Below are 14,765 nucleotides of genomic sequence, written 5' to 3' on the forward strand. Positions count from 1 at the left end.
AATTCTGCCATTTATTCAACAAATATGTATTAAGAGTTTATGAACAGATGATCTACTACTGTGCAAGACACATCCATTTCCCACTAAGCTGAGTTTGATCACTAAAAATGTTTGACAAAAAAGATCACTTGTAGCATAAACAATGATTGGTTCACGTGGCAGTCAATATTTATTAGTCTTCTCTCACCCTTCAGAAATAAGGCCACATCTCACAGAAATCTATATCGCTACTTCTTCTCCCACCTTTCCCCCAAATAGTTTGAGAAAAAAAAATTATGCAGCTGAAACAAAAGATTTTTTTTCAGTTCTTGATCCATCCTTAGGGTAGATAGAAAAAAAATGTGCCATAATCTTTGCAGGAATGGAAGCAAATAACACATAAGCTCCAATAATTAGAAGACAGTTTTCCTTTCATTTGAAAAAAATAAAAGGACATAGGGTGGCTAGGTGGTACAGTGAATAGAGCACTGGTCCTGGAATCAGGATGACCTGAGTTCAAATCCGAACTCAGACACTTAACACAAAAACTAGCCATGTGACCTTGGGCAAGTCATTTAACCCCAATTGCCCTGCCTCCCCCCTCCAAAAAACACACAAACAAAACCAAAAAGACATGATCTACACTACACAAACCCATACATCTCTGCTGTCTTCCAGAAAAGAGGAATCTTTTTCTAAATACAGATGACTGTAATGTCTTTATTCTTATAAAAAAAGATATACTTACAGTATAATATAGCCAGACTGTACATTACTGAACTGAATAATATTAGTAAGAACTGGCTGCAGATCCTCAATCATTGAATCCCATTTTGTTCTTTTGTTCTCCAAGTTGTCATTTTCTTCCATGAAAAATTGATAGACCTGGAAACCAAAGCCCCTGCAGCCAAATACTAGGCTTCTCTTGGCAGCAGAGAGATTTTATTCCTCCCACTACCAAAACAATAGGCTTCATTTGAGATGTTTTGGAAGGACATCTTCCCAGTTGAGTCCATTGCAATTTAGTTCAATTCCAAAGGTAAGTGACATTTACAATAACAGAAGAAACCTATATGATACCACTATGACTCCTTATATACTACATATCTACCTGTCTTTCAAGTATCAATGTCAATACACAAGAAACCAACTAAGAGAGGTTGGGTCAAACAAGGCTAATAATTATGTGATCCAAAGGAGTAAAGCTGCTGCTGTTTTTATTAAAATGAGACATATTGACAAAGACAAACATGTAGAAGACATATCCTGGAACATAAGATCATAGATTTTAGAGCTAATAAGAACCTGAGTAGCAATCAAGTCCAAACTCTTCACTTTACAGATAAGGAAACCGAGGCACAGAGAGGTTCCATGACTTGCTTAGGGTAACCCAGTTTAGTGTCTAGGGAAGGATCTGAACCCAAGTCTTCCTGACTCCAAGTCCAGTGGGCTATCTACTATGCCATGTTGTAATAAGGAAAAAAAAAATACAAATGATGATCAGCAGCATCCAAATACTGTCAGCAACTAGAAAACAGAATGTCACCATTTTGGAGTTAGCAGTGACCCTTAGAGACTATTAATATGTAAATTAATTTTGTTAGTTTGCAGATATTAAATAAATAATTCAGATCAGGATTCAATAAAATTGTGCCACAGTCTTTTCAATATATTAAAAACAAACAACAATCTCTAAAATACTGAACTGGCCAGGAGATGGATATTCCTATTCTCACTTCAGTCCTTATGTGGAAGAGGAAATGGATTTACTTTGGTTTGAATCAAAGCAGTTAAGTGGCCCAGTGGATAGAGTTCTGAGCCTGAAGTCAGAAAGACTTCTCTCCCCAAATTCAAATCTGACCTCAGCCACTTACTAGTTTTGTGACCCTAGGCAAGTCACTTCACCCTGTTTGCCTCAGTTTTATATTTGTTAAAATGAGCTGGAGAAGGAAATGGCAAACCATTCCAGTATCTTTGCCAAGAAAATCTCAAATGGGGTCACAAAGAGTAGAACACAACTAAAATGACTAAATTGAACAAGAATCACAGAATATCTCATGGAAGGGAAAGGGAAAAAGGGTAGATGAAGGGGGAAAAGGAATATATGTTGCTTAAAAGCAGCACCTGGGTTATTACAAGTTCCAAAATTTCTCAATTCATTTTTATTCCATATCTTTTGCTGGCTTGGTTACCTCATTGGTGGGAATGGATAACTGTTAGGGTTCTTACACAGAGAGTTGGCCAAAATGAGGAGGAAATGTGATTTTTTTTAAAATTCTGATTTCTTACCAAATACTGCTCTGGCCAACAGTAGCTTGCCACACCAGCTGGGCTGCTTCATTGGCTTCTATCACACTTACTGTCAGCACAAAACCTCTAACACCATCTCTCCGCCTGGCAGGAAGTTATACACATGAGAAAAAAACACAGAGCTGCTCCAAAGCTGATGAGGAACTCTAACAATAGAGCACAAATTTAAACACTTCATTATGCCTAACTTTTGAGACAAGCATCACTTTGCGGAAAAAAAAATTTTTGATTGTGAACTTAATAAAAAAAAAATGAACAAGGATTTTTTAAAGTGAACTTGTTTGTTTCGTAAAGAAGAGTATATATAATTAAAGTATACTTAAATTTATATAATCATATATGTAAATATGTAAAAATATGTTTATGAATAAATATGTATACAGTTTAACCAGGTACTAACAAAATTGCTATTTGTGAATACTTCTGAACTTTTTTGTTTTTCTTATGTGCATTTAATTTTCTTTTTTTTAAGTTTCATTGATGTGTTTTGTTTATGTAGTAAAAAAATTTATAGATCATTCTCTTCATGACATCTTATGACAAAGTAAAAATTGGGTGAAATTAATATTACAGTAATCTCATCTGAAAGTTCATGTATTTTAAATCTATAGTACCCAAAAATCTCTATTTTAAAAAATAACAGAATTTATTTTATCTCCCTCCCAATCCCATTGGTAAAAAAAAAATGGGAAACTAATTAATAATATACAGTCAAACAAAATAAATTCCCCAGATGGCCATACATAATATTATGCATCCTAAATCTATTACTTCTTTGTACTTGATAGAATGCTTCATCATCAGTCCATTGCAAGCATGAATAGTGACTGAAGTGATAATAGCTTATTGCTTTCAAAGTTGCTTGTTTTTATACTACTTTTGGATAAATTCTTCTGATTCTGTTTATTTTGTTCCTGATTAGTTTATAAAAGTTGTTCTTTTTTATAATATTGACTTCATAATATAAATTGTTCTGCTCCTGCTCTCTTCATTCTTCTGTGCCTTAAAAAAGGTTTTATTGATATACTTTTTTTTTCCTACCTTGACAGATTAAGGTTGCATATAATTACACCGCACTAATAATGGTATTAAAAATAAAAACAACTCATGGATACTGTTGTAACTCAGTATGTTTGATGGCAAAGCACAAAGTTTGGAAAATGAGGCAAGGAGAAGTAATGCTGAGAAGGCAGTGGAACGGAATGTTAGAAATGAGACCTGGATTAATAAAGAACTTAGAGCTGGAAAAGAGATTCCCTCCTCCTTTTTATATATGAAGAAAGTGAGATTCAGAAAGTGATTTGATAATATAGTAGGTTCAAAATTCAAAGCCAAGTCCTTTGACTAAAAAGTCAATGCTATTTCCATTATACCTTTTCTCTCAATAAGACAGGAAGGCATAACTTAATTTGTTGTAGTTGTTCAGTAATCTGGGGACTCTTTATGATCCTATTTGGGGTTTTCTTGGCAAAGAAACTGAAGTAGTGTGTCATTTCTCTCTCTAGTTCATTTTATAAATAAGGAAACTGAGGAAGAATTACGTGACTTCCCCAGGGTCATACAGATAGTGTCTGCTGCCAGATTTGAACTTAATTCTTCCTGATGCCATGCATGGCACTCTATCCACTACACCACCTAGCTGCTAGTATAACTTAACAGGTTCAAATCAACCTCAGCTTTGATGGTAAGCAAATCAGTAAACTGCTTAGTACCTCAATTTCCTCACATGTGAAGTTAGTAATATTGGTATTGCCTACCTCACAGGGTGGGGAAAGCATTTTTTAAACATCAGTATTGTTCTTTTTCTGGAAGACAAAGCAAGGTAATGACAAAGCATGTCTACATTAAGACATGTATTTATTGGACTGGGAGTCCAGGGGAAATGACATGCTGGAATGAATTCAGCAAAGACTTATGAAGAACAGTTACATTCTAGTATTGATGTAGTTGATAGAGTTGGCTCTGAGGCCAGAAGGACATGTGTTAAAGTTCTGCCTGTGACATATCGGCTATGTAACCTAAGGCAAGTCACTTAACCTCTCATCTCAGCACTACAGGAAAGAAAGAAACAAGGTGCCATGAAATGGTAAATTATGAATCTGAAAAAGCTTCTTAAGTCATTATACTAATGAACCACAAACTTAGGCTGTCATTTGTCCCCTTTCCCCCAAGCTAGAGAGTCTGGTGAGCATCTATGTCCCCTACATCGTTCCTCCTACTATACCTATTCTACACCCTAAATCAGACATCACCTCTGTAATCTGTTAAGACTTGGGTGCAGAGAGCACCGAGCACCATCGTAATTATGGAATCACAAGCATTTAGCTTAAGGCCACAGTACAACTGAACTGGTGATTCCTAGCAATAGTCTACTAGAATGCACCTTGATTTTATTATCACCATCAACAATAAACATTTATTAAACAAATCTCAAACAATGATGTACTGAGGTTTTTGAAATATTAATCAGCTTAATCAAAGTCCACACTGAATAATGATCAATAGTACCTAAGGCAGACTAAATGTGTAAATTCTAATTCTATCATTAGATGTAAGTGAGAAATTTCTAGATTCCACAGTTCAAACAACCTACAAATGTACACCTACTTTAAACAAAACTAACAGGGTTTTAAATTCATACTTATATTAAAAAGGCTAGTTGTTCTCTCTACAGAAGTCTTCTTTCCTTTAGGAAAGTATTCACCATAAACTTTCTTTGAACAGAAAGCTTTTCTAGGGCATTAAATTCAGTAACAGATTTGATGTGTGAAATAGAAACAATGAGTTATAAATAGCTCATTAAAACTTGAAATAAGACACAAAGATAATTTTCTCCTTTGTAGTCTCCAAACATATTTAGAAAAAGACAATCTTGGTGCTGCCATAACAAGATTATCTCTTAGGCAACTTCCCCATTTTATTCATTTCAAATCAACAAATAATTATTAAATGTCTGCTGTATACAAAGCAAACCTTCACTTACAAAATAGGGATGAAAATATTCATAGTAAGGCAGTGTAGTGAGCTGACCTTGAAGCCAGAAAGACCTGGGTTTAAGTCCCTGCTTCTAACACAAGCTAGTTGTGTAAACCCGGGTTAATCACTTGACCTCTTAGTGCTCTGGACCAGTGGTCCTCAAAGTGTGGTCTGAGGACATGGAGGGTTCCTAGGATCCTTTCAGGGAGTCCATGGGGTCAAAACCATTTTCATTATTAATACTAAGACATTATTTGCCCATTAAAATTCTCCTCCCTTTTCCACCTACACATCTTTGTGAGTTCAGATTTTCTTCACACTTGCAACAGACTGAATTTAGAAGCAGATAAGAATTCAATTATCTATCTTCTATTAAACTTCACCTTAAAGAGATTGTCAAAAAAAAAAATATGTAAAACAGTAACTCATCTCACTAATTTAATTAGTAAATGTAGATTAAACAAAAACTCTTTGGGATCCAAAATGCTTGTGAACTTCTACTCTGGGCAATGCTCTAAGACTCTAAGTTGGAAAGGTTGTATTGACCTGTAACTCTTCCAGGGAGTTTGCTCTATACCTATGAAATTTCATGTCTCGTGCCTATCTTCCTAATAATATTTATAACCTTATAACAACAGTGAAATTAAGAGGAAACCACTCTGATACCTGAAGTTACATAAATATGAACTGTTATGACTATTTCATTGGGAAAAAAGGAAGCCTATCTCCCATAAAGAAAACAGATGGGCATTTAATATTTAAATCTGTTAACTTTTCTTTCTTTAGAGAAGATCAAGAAAGGGCAGCAAATTAGTGTAGTTCTGGGATATGAATGATTCAAGGAATAAGGTACCCTAATTTTCAGCATATCTGAATTGATTTTCTCTTTGTTTTTTTTGTATCATTATTGAAGATTTGAGATACATTAGTCAGGGGGACATTTTATTAGGCAGTGTAACATAGTACACCCACACGTAATTACATCATTCCATGGTTTCATTACTTCCCCCCCCTTAATTTAGAATATGCAAAAGAATAGTACCACCAAAGATGATTTATGAGGATTGGGCTATAATTAAAAGTACTTTCAAACTCTTTCTGTGATATATTTATATAGCTAATGGAAGAAAACATGAGCTTAACAAGTATAACCTTAAATGTGGATGAATTAAAGTTCCTACTCAAAAAGAAATAAATAACAAAAACCAAAGAGAGATTTTAATTTTCTTCTCTCAGAATTGGAAATTCAATTTTAAAAAAGATGACATAAAACTCAGAGATGAATGAATTGTAACATGAATTAGATTTGCCTGATCTATGGCAACTTCTGCATGGGAATTCTAAAGTATTTACATATTTCTCATGACACCCAGATATAAAACTCTTATAAAGATTTTATAAAGATATAAAGCTCTTATCAAAAACTAATCATAAGTTAGGGCATAAAATAATAATATGGACAACAATGCAAAAAATTAGTAATGAATGGAGAAAATTTAACAAAAACGAAAACCTAAATGGAGCCTAATTAACAATATTCTGAATAAAAACAAATCAGAGAAACAAAAAAGTAACAACGAATTATCTAACTTACATACTTATATTATACATAAAGTATAACTATTACAATATAAAATATTAATAAAATAAATTAATTAAAATTAATTTAAATCAATTTAAAATATATTAATTAATAACAAAATATAATATAAATATAAGACAAATATTTCTATATTATTTCTATATGAAATATAGGAATAATATACATAATTTTAAGAATGAAACATTAAAAAACTTATGGGAAAATGCGATCCCTGAAAACTTACATTAATAAGATAGAAAAAAAAGAGGACTAAAGAAATTAACATGTAATTTAAAAGATGAGAAATTAAATTGGTAGCCCCTAAAAAAGTAAAAATGAAGAAATCTTGAAAATTAGAGAACTCAAAAATTAAGACACTAGACTCACAAACCAGACTAAGTGATGTTTTTCAAATGAAAATATTAACAAAAGTTTTAAATCTTATTGAATCTGATCATGAGTGAAAGGAAAATCTAATAACCAATTTTAAAAAATTAATTACATAAAAAATATGCAATTATATGCCAAAAAATGGACTTCAAAAGGAAAATTATCAGTATCTACAAATAGTAAAATAACCAAATAAACAAAAAAAGAAAGATATCTTAAACTTTATTTCTTACAGGGTGGGAAGGTGGAAGGAAGCAATATGAATTAAAAGAAGAATTTACAAGGGAATCCTATCAAAATTTTAGAAATGGATTAATGCCTATTTTATTTCTAAGTAAAAATAGACAAAAGCCACTCTACTGATCTCCTTTTGTGGAAAATACAGTCCTGTTATACAAATAAGAGAAAGAGAGAAAGAAGCCAGAGAAAACTTACTGTATGACAATATCAAGCAGTAGTGTATAAAATAAATCCATGAGAATCATTAGTATTGTTTATAATACTAACCAAAAATCAAGAAGCTATAATAAAAGGAAAACCACTTAAAATAACTACAGAATAAATACTAGATATCCTAGAATAATAATAGCTAACATTTATGTAGTGCTTACGAAGTGCTAGAAACTGTGCTAAGCTGTTTATAATTATTATCTCATTTGATCCTTAGAATAACTATGAGAGTAGGTGTTATTATTATTCCCATTTTACGGATGAGGAAACTGAGGCAGACAAGGTTAAGTAACTAAAAGAATGAATGTGGAAACTGATATTATGAAATAAAAGGCCAGGGTCCTAATTAAGTTAAAATACTGAGTACACAGACCCAACAAAATAATATTTTAGGTAAGTTTAACTGATTCAAGGTAAGGTCAACAGCAGGCTAAGTGGTATAAAGTACTTGACTTGGTCATTATACTGTAATTACATAGCATTCAAACTTATTTTTATTCTTATGTATATGTATTAAACACTGATTTATATAAGATTTTCCTAATTCTGTTTATTTCAATCAATCAATACAAAAACATTTATTAAGTACCTACTATGCCAGGCACTATGCTAAGCATGGGGAGACAAAGGCAGTCCCCCTACCTTCAAAGAGCTTACAAACTAATGGGGGGAAGACAATATGCAAATTCCAATATTTATAAATTCAATATTTCAAGTTGAATCAGTTCATATAAGTTCATATAGGCTTCTCTGCCTTCATAGTCATCATTCCTTGTGGCACAGTAATAAGCCATTATGTCCCAATAGGACAATTTCTTTGGCTATTCCCCAATCAATGGGTTTCTGCTTTGATTCTCAGAATTCCTTGTGTATTTGGAAGAAAAGTGAAAAGTGTAAGGTGTAGGTGTAAGCCTAGCCTCTGGGCATAATTCTCAATTGCTTTACAGAATGGATGGACCAATTCATGGCTTTATCAACATTAGGTGTGTCCCTTCAACTTAGACTATTCCCTGTCTTTTGTCATTTTTGTGAATTTGATGGAAGTGAGATGGAACCTCAAAGTTTGTTTTTAATTATATTGCTCTTAAGAGTAGTAATTTGGCCCAATCTTTCATATGGTTATTAAAAGTTTATAGTTGCTCCTTCAAATAAGGGTGATTCTGTAGGGAAATGACTCTCCCAACCATGATGATGGTGCTATGGACCATATGAAATTAAGAATAAGGCCTTGTAGTCAAATTAAAACTCTGTCACTTGATAATCATGCAAGTTTATGGGAGTAACTTAAATTTCTTTGGACCTCAGTTTCCTCACATATAAAATGAAGGCATTGAACTAAATGACCTCTAAGGTTCATTCTAGGTCTGACTCTATGATCCTAATATGTTGTAGACTTTTAGATTCAATCATTCATAGATTAATTCTTTTCTTTTTATCTTTTCCCTTTTGGTTATGTTTTTTTTTATGGTGAGAATGGAGGGGGAGATATGAAGCAGGGGTTCCTAACAGAGAATTTATAACCATAACACCTCCTGGAATGGAACTGAAAAAAATCCATCAGTTCCTTGATTCTATCACCCCAGGAATGAACTATCACTAGAGCTGTTCCCCTCACATCCAAACAACACTCCAGTTATCAGAAGTAAAGCATTCTGTTGTCAAGATGACTACTATTCAGTTACTTGTGAAATAACTCACTGGTATACAGCGCAGAGCCTGAAATGACTCCAGATGATCTGCATTCCTAACATAGAAAAGGACTGTAGCGGAGTTTTCAAAAAGTTCTAAAATTGATAACTAAAAAGTAAATTATCTACAACTATGTTTCTCATTATAGATCATGAAATTGGATTTGGGAAATCAAAATAATTTGTGAGTAACATTTACTGAAAAAAAATTTACTTGCCTAGACAGAACAGCCTGTCAAGAAGTTTAATGTTAACATTTCTTCAGCTTTCTATTTTCCAATTAATTTATTTGGGGGGGGGGGGAGGTGGTAGCAAGGTCTTCATTTTTCTCCTGGTTTTGATCCTCATTTCCTGACTTCAAAACTTTCCCCATAAGCCCTTACTCCATTCTACCCCAAAAAATACTTTAAGCTTCCTTTGGTGTATCTGCCTTTATTAGAATATAAGTACCTTGAGGGCAGGGAATATCTCTTTCTGCTTGGATTGGTATCCATAATACAGAGCCAGGTACATGGTAAGTGCTTAATAAATGCTTGTTTCTGGTAATTTGTACCAAAATTTTATGTCAATAGCAATAAATTACTTTTTCACAAGCCAAAATTTTCATAATTAAATGGTGCGTGTATTGTACTCTTGACATGATTATCAATAATAAATTTGCTCTCTTTCTATTGAGCATTATATCATAAAGATTTCAAATCCTGAGGTGCTCTATAAGCAATAGATATAGATATGAATATAGATAAGAAAAGACATACATATGGATGCCAAATTGAATTAATTAGGAAAAAACTCTAAGTAACTGTCCAAATTATTGCAGTCAGGATTTTAAGAAATCAAAGTATTTTTTAATAAGAAATAGAAAAAGATAATATTTAATGTCATGATATTTGATTCAGAAAATAGGACTGGCTCTGCTATAGTGAATATTGTTCAAAATTGGCTAGGACTTGAATTTCACTCATGCTTGCAATCAAGAGTTTAATATCCAGGTTATTTCTTTTAACAGAATTTGAGCACCAAATAATGGATTCAAATCAAACCTGATTTAAAAGCAAATGAAAGGTGCTGGTCTTTCCAAAGTGAAAACTCTCTTTGCTGGTTGCTCTTTGGGTGGGTTTCCCTTCTTTTTACAGTGTCCATTTTAATCAGAGACCATTGAAAACCACACATTTAATAAGGAGCCTGGTTTAAATGAGCTATTCTGTAGGAAATGCCTCTTGAAAATATTAGCTTTCTAGACCTATCATCTACCTCCCTTCTGACTATATAACATGAAATTCTTAAACAAAAAAGGGGGAGAAAGTCTTCCCCCCCCAAGAAATCAGCAAGAACTAAAAGAGCAAAATGTCTAAAACCTAACATATCTTTAAATATCAGAGGATGACAATGTCATGTCCTCAGTTTTAACCACAGAAGATGCACTATTAAAAAAAAGTCTTCCCTATAATAAATGCTTAGATTTCCATTAAATAATTTGTTTTTAAAAAGTCATGCTTGCAAGGTTCTAAATAAACCTGCATTTTCATGCACTCAATCTTATATGAGCCCAACAGTTGCTTTTCTCCATAAATCAATCCATTGTTGCCCTTCAGAATGAGAAGGCAGATTTATAGCCCTTTACCCCTTTTTCTCACAATCAAAAAGATGCCTATTTGGGGAACAGAATGTTTCTCTTCTTCAAGAGTGTTTGGGATTAGGTGGTGGGGGGCAAGGGCCTTTAACATCTGCTCTCTTCAAGTGAATGACACCTCTAGTTCTCACAGTTGGGAAATTGAAAAGCAAATAGCCATCAATACATATAATTTTCCAACCTCAAGAGTTAAGACTGTGCTATACTAGAGCTCCCATATTTTCACTTTTGGCATTCAAAGGTTGTTTCCTTATACCCCCAACATTCAAAAGTAAAAATTCACCTATTTTTATTGAGGAAAATTATTAGAATACAAATTTTAAAAAATTAAAAATTAATTTTGAATTTTCCTAATCCTGAAAATATATCTAAATTACAGGTGGTCAAGACCAAAACTTTTTTTTTCTAATCTCTTCAGTTTTTTGCAGCAACAAAACAATAAGTTCTGTTTATAGCAAAAGTGCTAGTAAGCTTTCATTTACTTCTTTTTAAAAAATTATTTATATATTCTTTTTATATCACCTAGATTTTGTCCTATAGCCTTCACAAAAATGTGGAACACATCATTAATTTGCATATCAATTTTATGCAGAGACCAGGCTAATCTTCTCAATATTGTTTCAATGGTAGCAGAAGTGCTGCAGAAACAAGTACACTTTTATGTGCCTACAAAAAAAACCTTTGGAAAAAATATTAAATTTACATATTTTATGTTTTTATGCCTTTTGAATAAAGGCATTTATTGCAATCATCCAATTCCCGCCTATGTGTATAATAAATACCTGTAAGGGGAAACCTACATGTTTCTGTGTTAATAAGGTCATTTATGAGTACTTGTATGTGTATAAATATTATAGGAAATTGTGATTTAAAAAAACCTCAGCCAACAAGGATATCTAAATTAGAATAAACTCAAATGCTAATCAGTCACAATATTGGAAAGAAAACCTACTTTTAAATAGGCATCAGATATGGGAGATGACACTGATGTATAAAAAGCCTCAAGGTTTATATTTTTCAGTCACTAAAAAATAAAGGACACAGGTATAGCCTAGAAAAAAAATGGAAAAGCTCTTTCAAAAGATTAAATTGGGCCTTACATCTATGAATATGGAATAGTGCCTGCTGGGCTAACACTTCTTGTTACCAGAGGCTATCTTTTGTCACTTAAGCAAAGCTTTCTGACAGTTTTACAGGCTGTTATCCCAAGGACTTTGGTATTTATGGCCTTTATTCACTTGGGCTTTCAGCTCTTATCTGCTGGTTACTAATCACTAAATAGATTTTTTTTATGGGTCTGAAATTAGCTCAAAGGATGTCCTTCAACAATGGCAACTCAGGACATAACCAGCTAACTAACGGGTCTTCTCCTAAGTCCCTTTCTTGGTTAGGCTCAATTTTCTCTTCATGCAGATGAGTCAAGACAAGTTCAGATCCAAACTACTAAACTAGGGAAATGGCATAAACAATCTGCAGCCTTCTCAGATGAAGGCTTAGCTTTGTTTCTCAGCTGAATGTTCACTGTATATATGAGATGGCAATATCTCTGGGCCAACGTAAGGCCATAAATGTGGTTGACTTCAAAAAGAACCACAACTCCAACCAAGCTCCCCAGTTCTAATTATATCAACAATTAAGCACCTAAACAATGTGCTGAACCCTGTGATTGATGGCAAGGTCACAAATAAGAAAATGAGACAGTTTCTGCTCTTGAGGAGCTTACATGGCTAAGGGGAAAGCTGAGATAAAGAAATAGAGCATATATACAAAATAAACACAGATGGATGCTTTGGAGAACTAGTTAGGGAGGAAAGGGAAAGAATCAGGAAATATCTCTTTTATAGAGGCAGCAAATGAAATACTTCTTAACAGGAGCTAAAAGAAAAGGGAGAGAAATGGGGGGGGGGTCAAAGTGAGGAGGATAACCTACACAAAGACAAGAAAGAGATAGAATATTCTGTACATCCAGGAAACACCAGGTAAGGCAGATGGATAGACAATCAATTAGATTTATTAAGTACCTACTATATGCCACGTAATGTGCTTTGTGCTGGGGTTGAAGTTAGCTGCCTAGGCCAGTGTGGCTAGAAACTTCAGTGCCTGATAACAGTCATTTATTAACAACCTGGAATTAGGATGGAGCCACACAATGAAGGATTTTAGCTGTGGTGGGATTTTTAAATAAACCAGGGTCACATAGCTAGTGAGTGTCTGAGGACAGATTTAAACTCAGGAAGAAAAGTCTTCCTGACTCCAGGCCCAGCACTCCCTCTACTGTGCTACTTAGCTGATGATACTTACCATATCAGAAATAAAAACAATTTTATCATGAAAATAGTTTTGAACTTGTAGATCTCTTGAAAGTAACTCAAGGAATCCCCCTCGGGTTCCCAGATCCACAATCTTAGAACTGCTGCTTTGGGGAATATAATTTTTCATTTTCTCTATTTTCCAATTTCTTGTTTAACAAAAAACTGCAATTTTCTTATACCCATTCAGAATAAAATGAGAGAAAGAGAAGTTATCTGTTAAAAAACTTTTTCTTTTAAAATGATTCATTCTTTTCTCCCAGCTATATTTTACCTAAATACAAGCTCACATTCACAAAGCACCTGATGATACAAAAGGTACTTGATTCACAACAACCCTGTGAGCAGGTTCAGACCAGTGAAGTGATTTGAAAGTCACAGGATAAGTGTTAGCTAGCCCCAAAACTGGAACCCAAATCTTTCTGATCCTTACATTCAATGCTCTTCCCCCACCACATCAGCTTGCACTCATTCCATACCATGTGATGGAAGAGAAGATCATATCTACTTGTGCTCAGTCTCTGCAAGCAAGCAGCCTTTGAGTAAGATGCTATACCTAAGACATGAAAAATACTAATGGTTTTAGAAAGCTAATTGCTCAAAGAGGTACAATTTTCTTAAGATGTAGTAGGTTGAAAGAAGCATAAAAATTACAAACATTTCAGTAAATCTTTCTGTAAGATAAGTAAGCTAAAATATCTCCTGACTCCCAGAGTGATCTGATAACCATTATTGATTTCAGTCTACAAACTTCACGAAATAAATGGCACAACAAAATATTAAAGCATATGATCCTGGCCAGTAGGACAGCTATGTGGCCAAGTGGATATAGTTCCAGGCTAGAGTCAGAAAGATTCAACCTTTCTAAGTTCAAATCTGGTCTCAGTCAATTACTAGTTGTGCAACTCTGGGCAAGTCACTTTATCCTATTTGCCTCAGTTTCCTCATCTGTCAAATGAGCTGGAGAAGGAAATGGCAAACCACTGTAGTATCTTTTTCCAAGAAAACCCCAAATGGCGTTATGAAGAGTTAGATGGGGCCAAAAAAAAAAAGACTGAATGACAACAAAACCTAGCCAAAAGGGGACAAATTGTTATTACTGAGATTCTACTTCCTCCACATTATAACTGAGCATAAAAAATGTATAAGGAAATACTGATTTCTTAATAATTTCTAAAGTTGCAAGGGTAATGACAACAAATCTATTTTACAGTAGAAGGGGACCCTTGTATTTCACTATGAATAGCTACACATTTACTTGCATCCCTGCATGTTTTGACATTACAATTTAAAGACAATTTCAAAATTCTGACTACATATCATATTATAAATTGGTTCACTACCTTACAAAATGTGCTTTAACTAAGCATTTATATGGGAAATTCCTTACAAGGTTAATAGGGACTGGGGCAGGGGGGAGAGTTAGTGGTGCTTTTTGACTCACCACA

The 14,765-nt window shown here is 33.7% G+C and overlaps 1 protein-coding gene and 1 non-coding gene across 2 annotated transcripts in view; both read right to left on the reverse strand.

Annotated features, from left to right (window-relative positions):
• Positions 1-14,765, reverse strand: part of MLLT3 (MLLT3 super elongation complex subunit) — a 310,982-nt gene that overhangs the window by 25,137 nt on the left and 271,080 nt on the right. The window contains exons 7-8 of the mRNA XM_069088086.1: positions 13,409-13,424; positions 13,041-13,074 (exon numbers count right to left, since the gene is read on the reverse strand). Coding sequence (XP_068944187.1) covers positions 13,041-13,074; positions 13,409-13,424 — 50 coding nt within the window. The remainder of the gene's footprint in view (positions 1-13,040; positions 13,075-13,408; positions 13,425-14,765) is intronic.
• LOC138161366 (U6 spliceosomal RNA) lies at positions 11,556-11,662 on the reverse strand. The gene has a single exon (XR_011168349.1). It is a non-coding gene; the product is annotated as a U6 spliceosomal RNA (small nuclear RNA).

This window comes from Petaurus breviceps, unplaced genomic scaffold (assembly GCF_028583685.1).
Source record: "Petaurus breviceps papuanus isolate PSGF00001 unplaced genomic scaffold, PetGlider_PUasm1.0 184, whole genome shotgun sequence".
Lineage (NCBI taxonomy): Eukaryota > Metazoa > Chordata > Mammalia > Diprotodontia > Petauridae > Petaurus > Petaurus breviceps.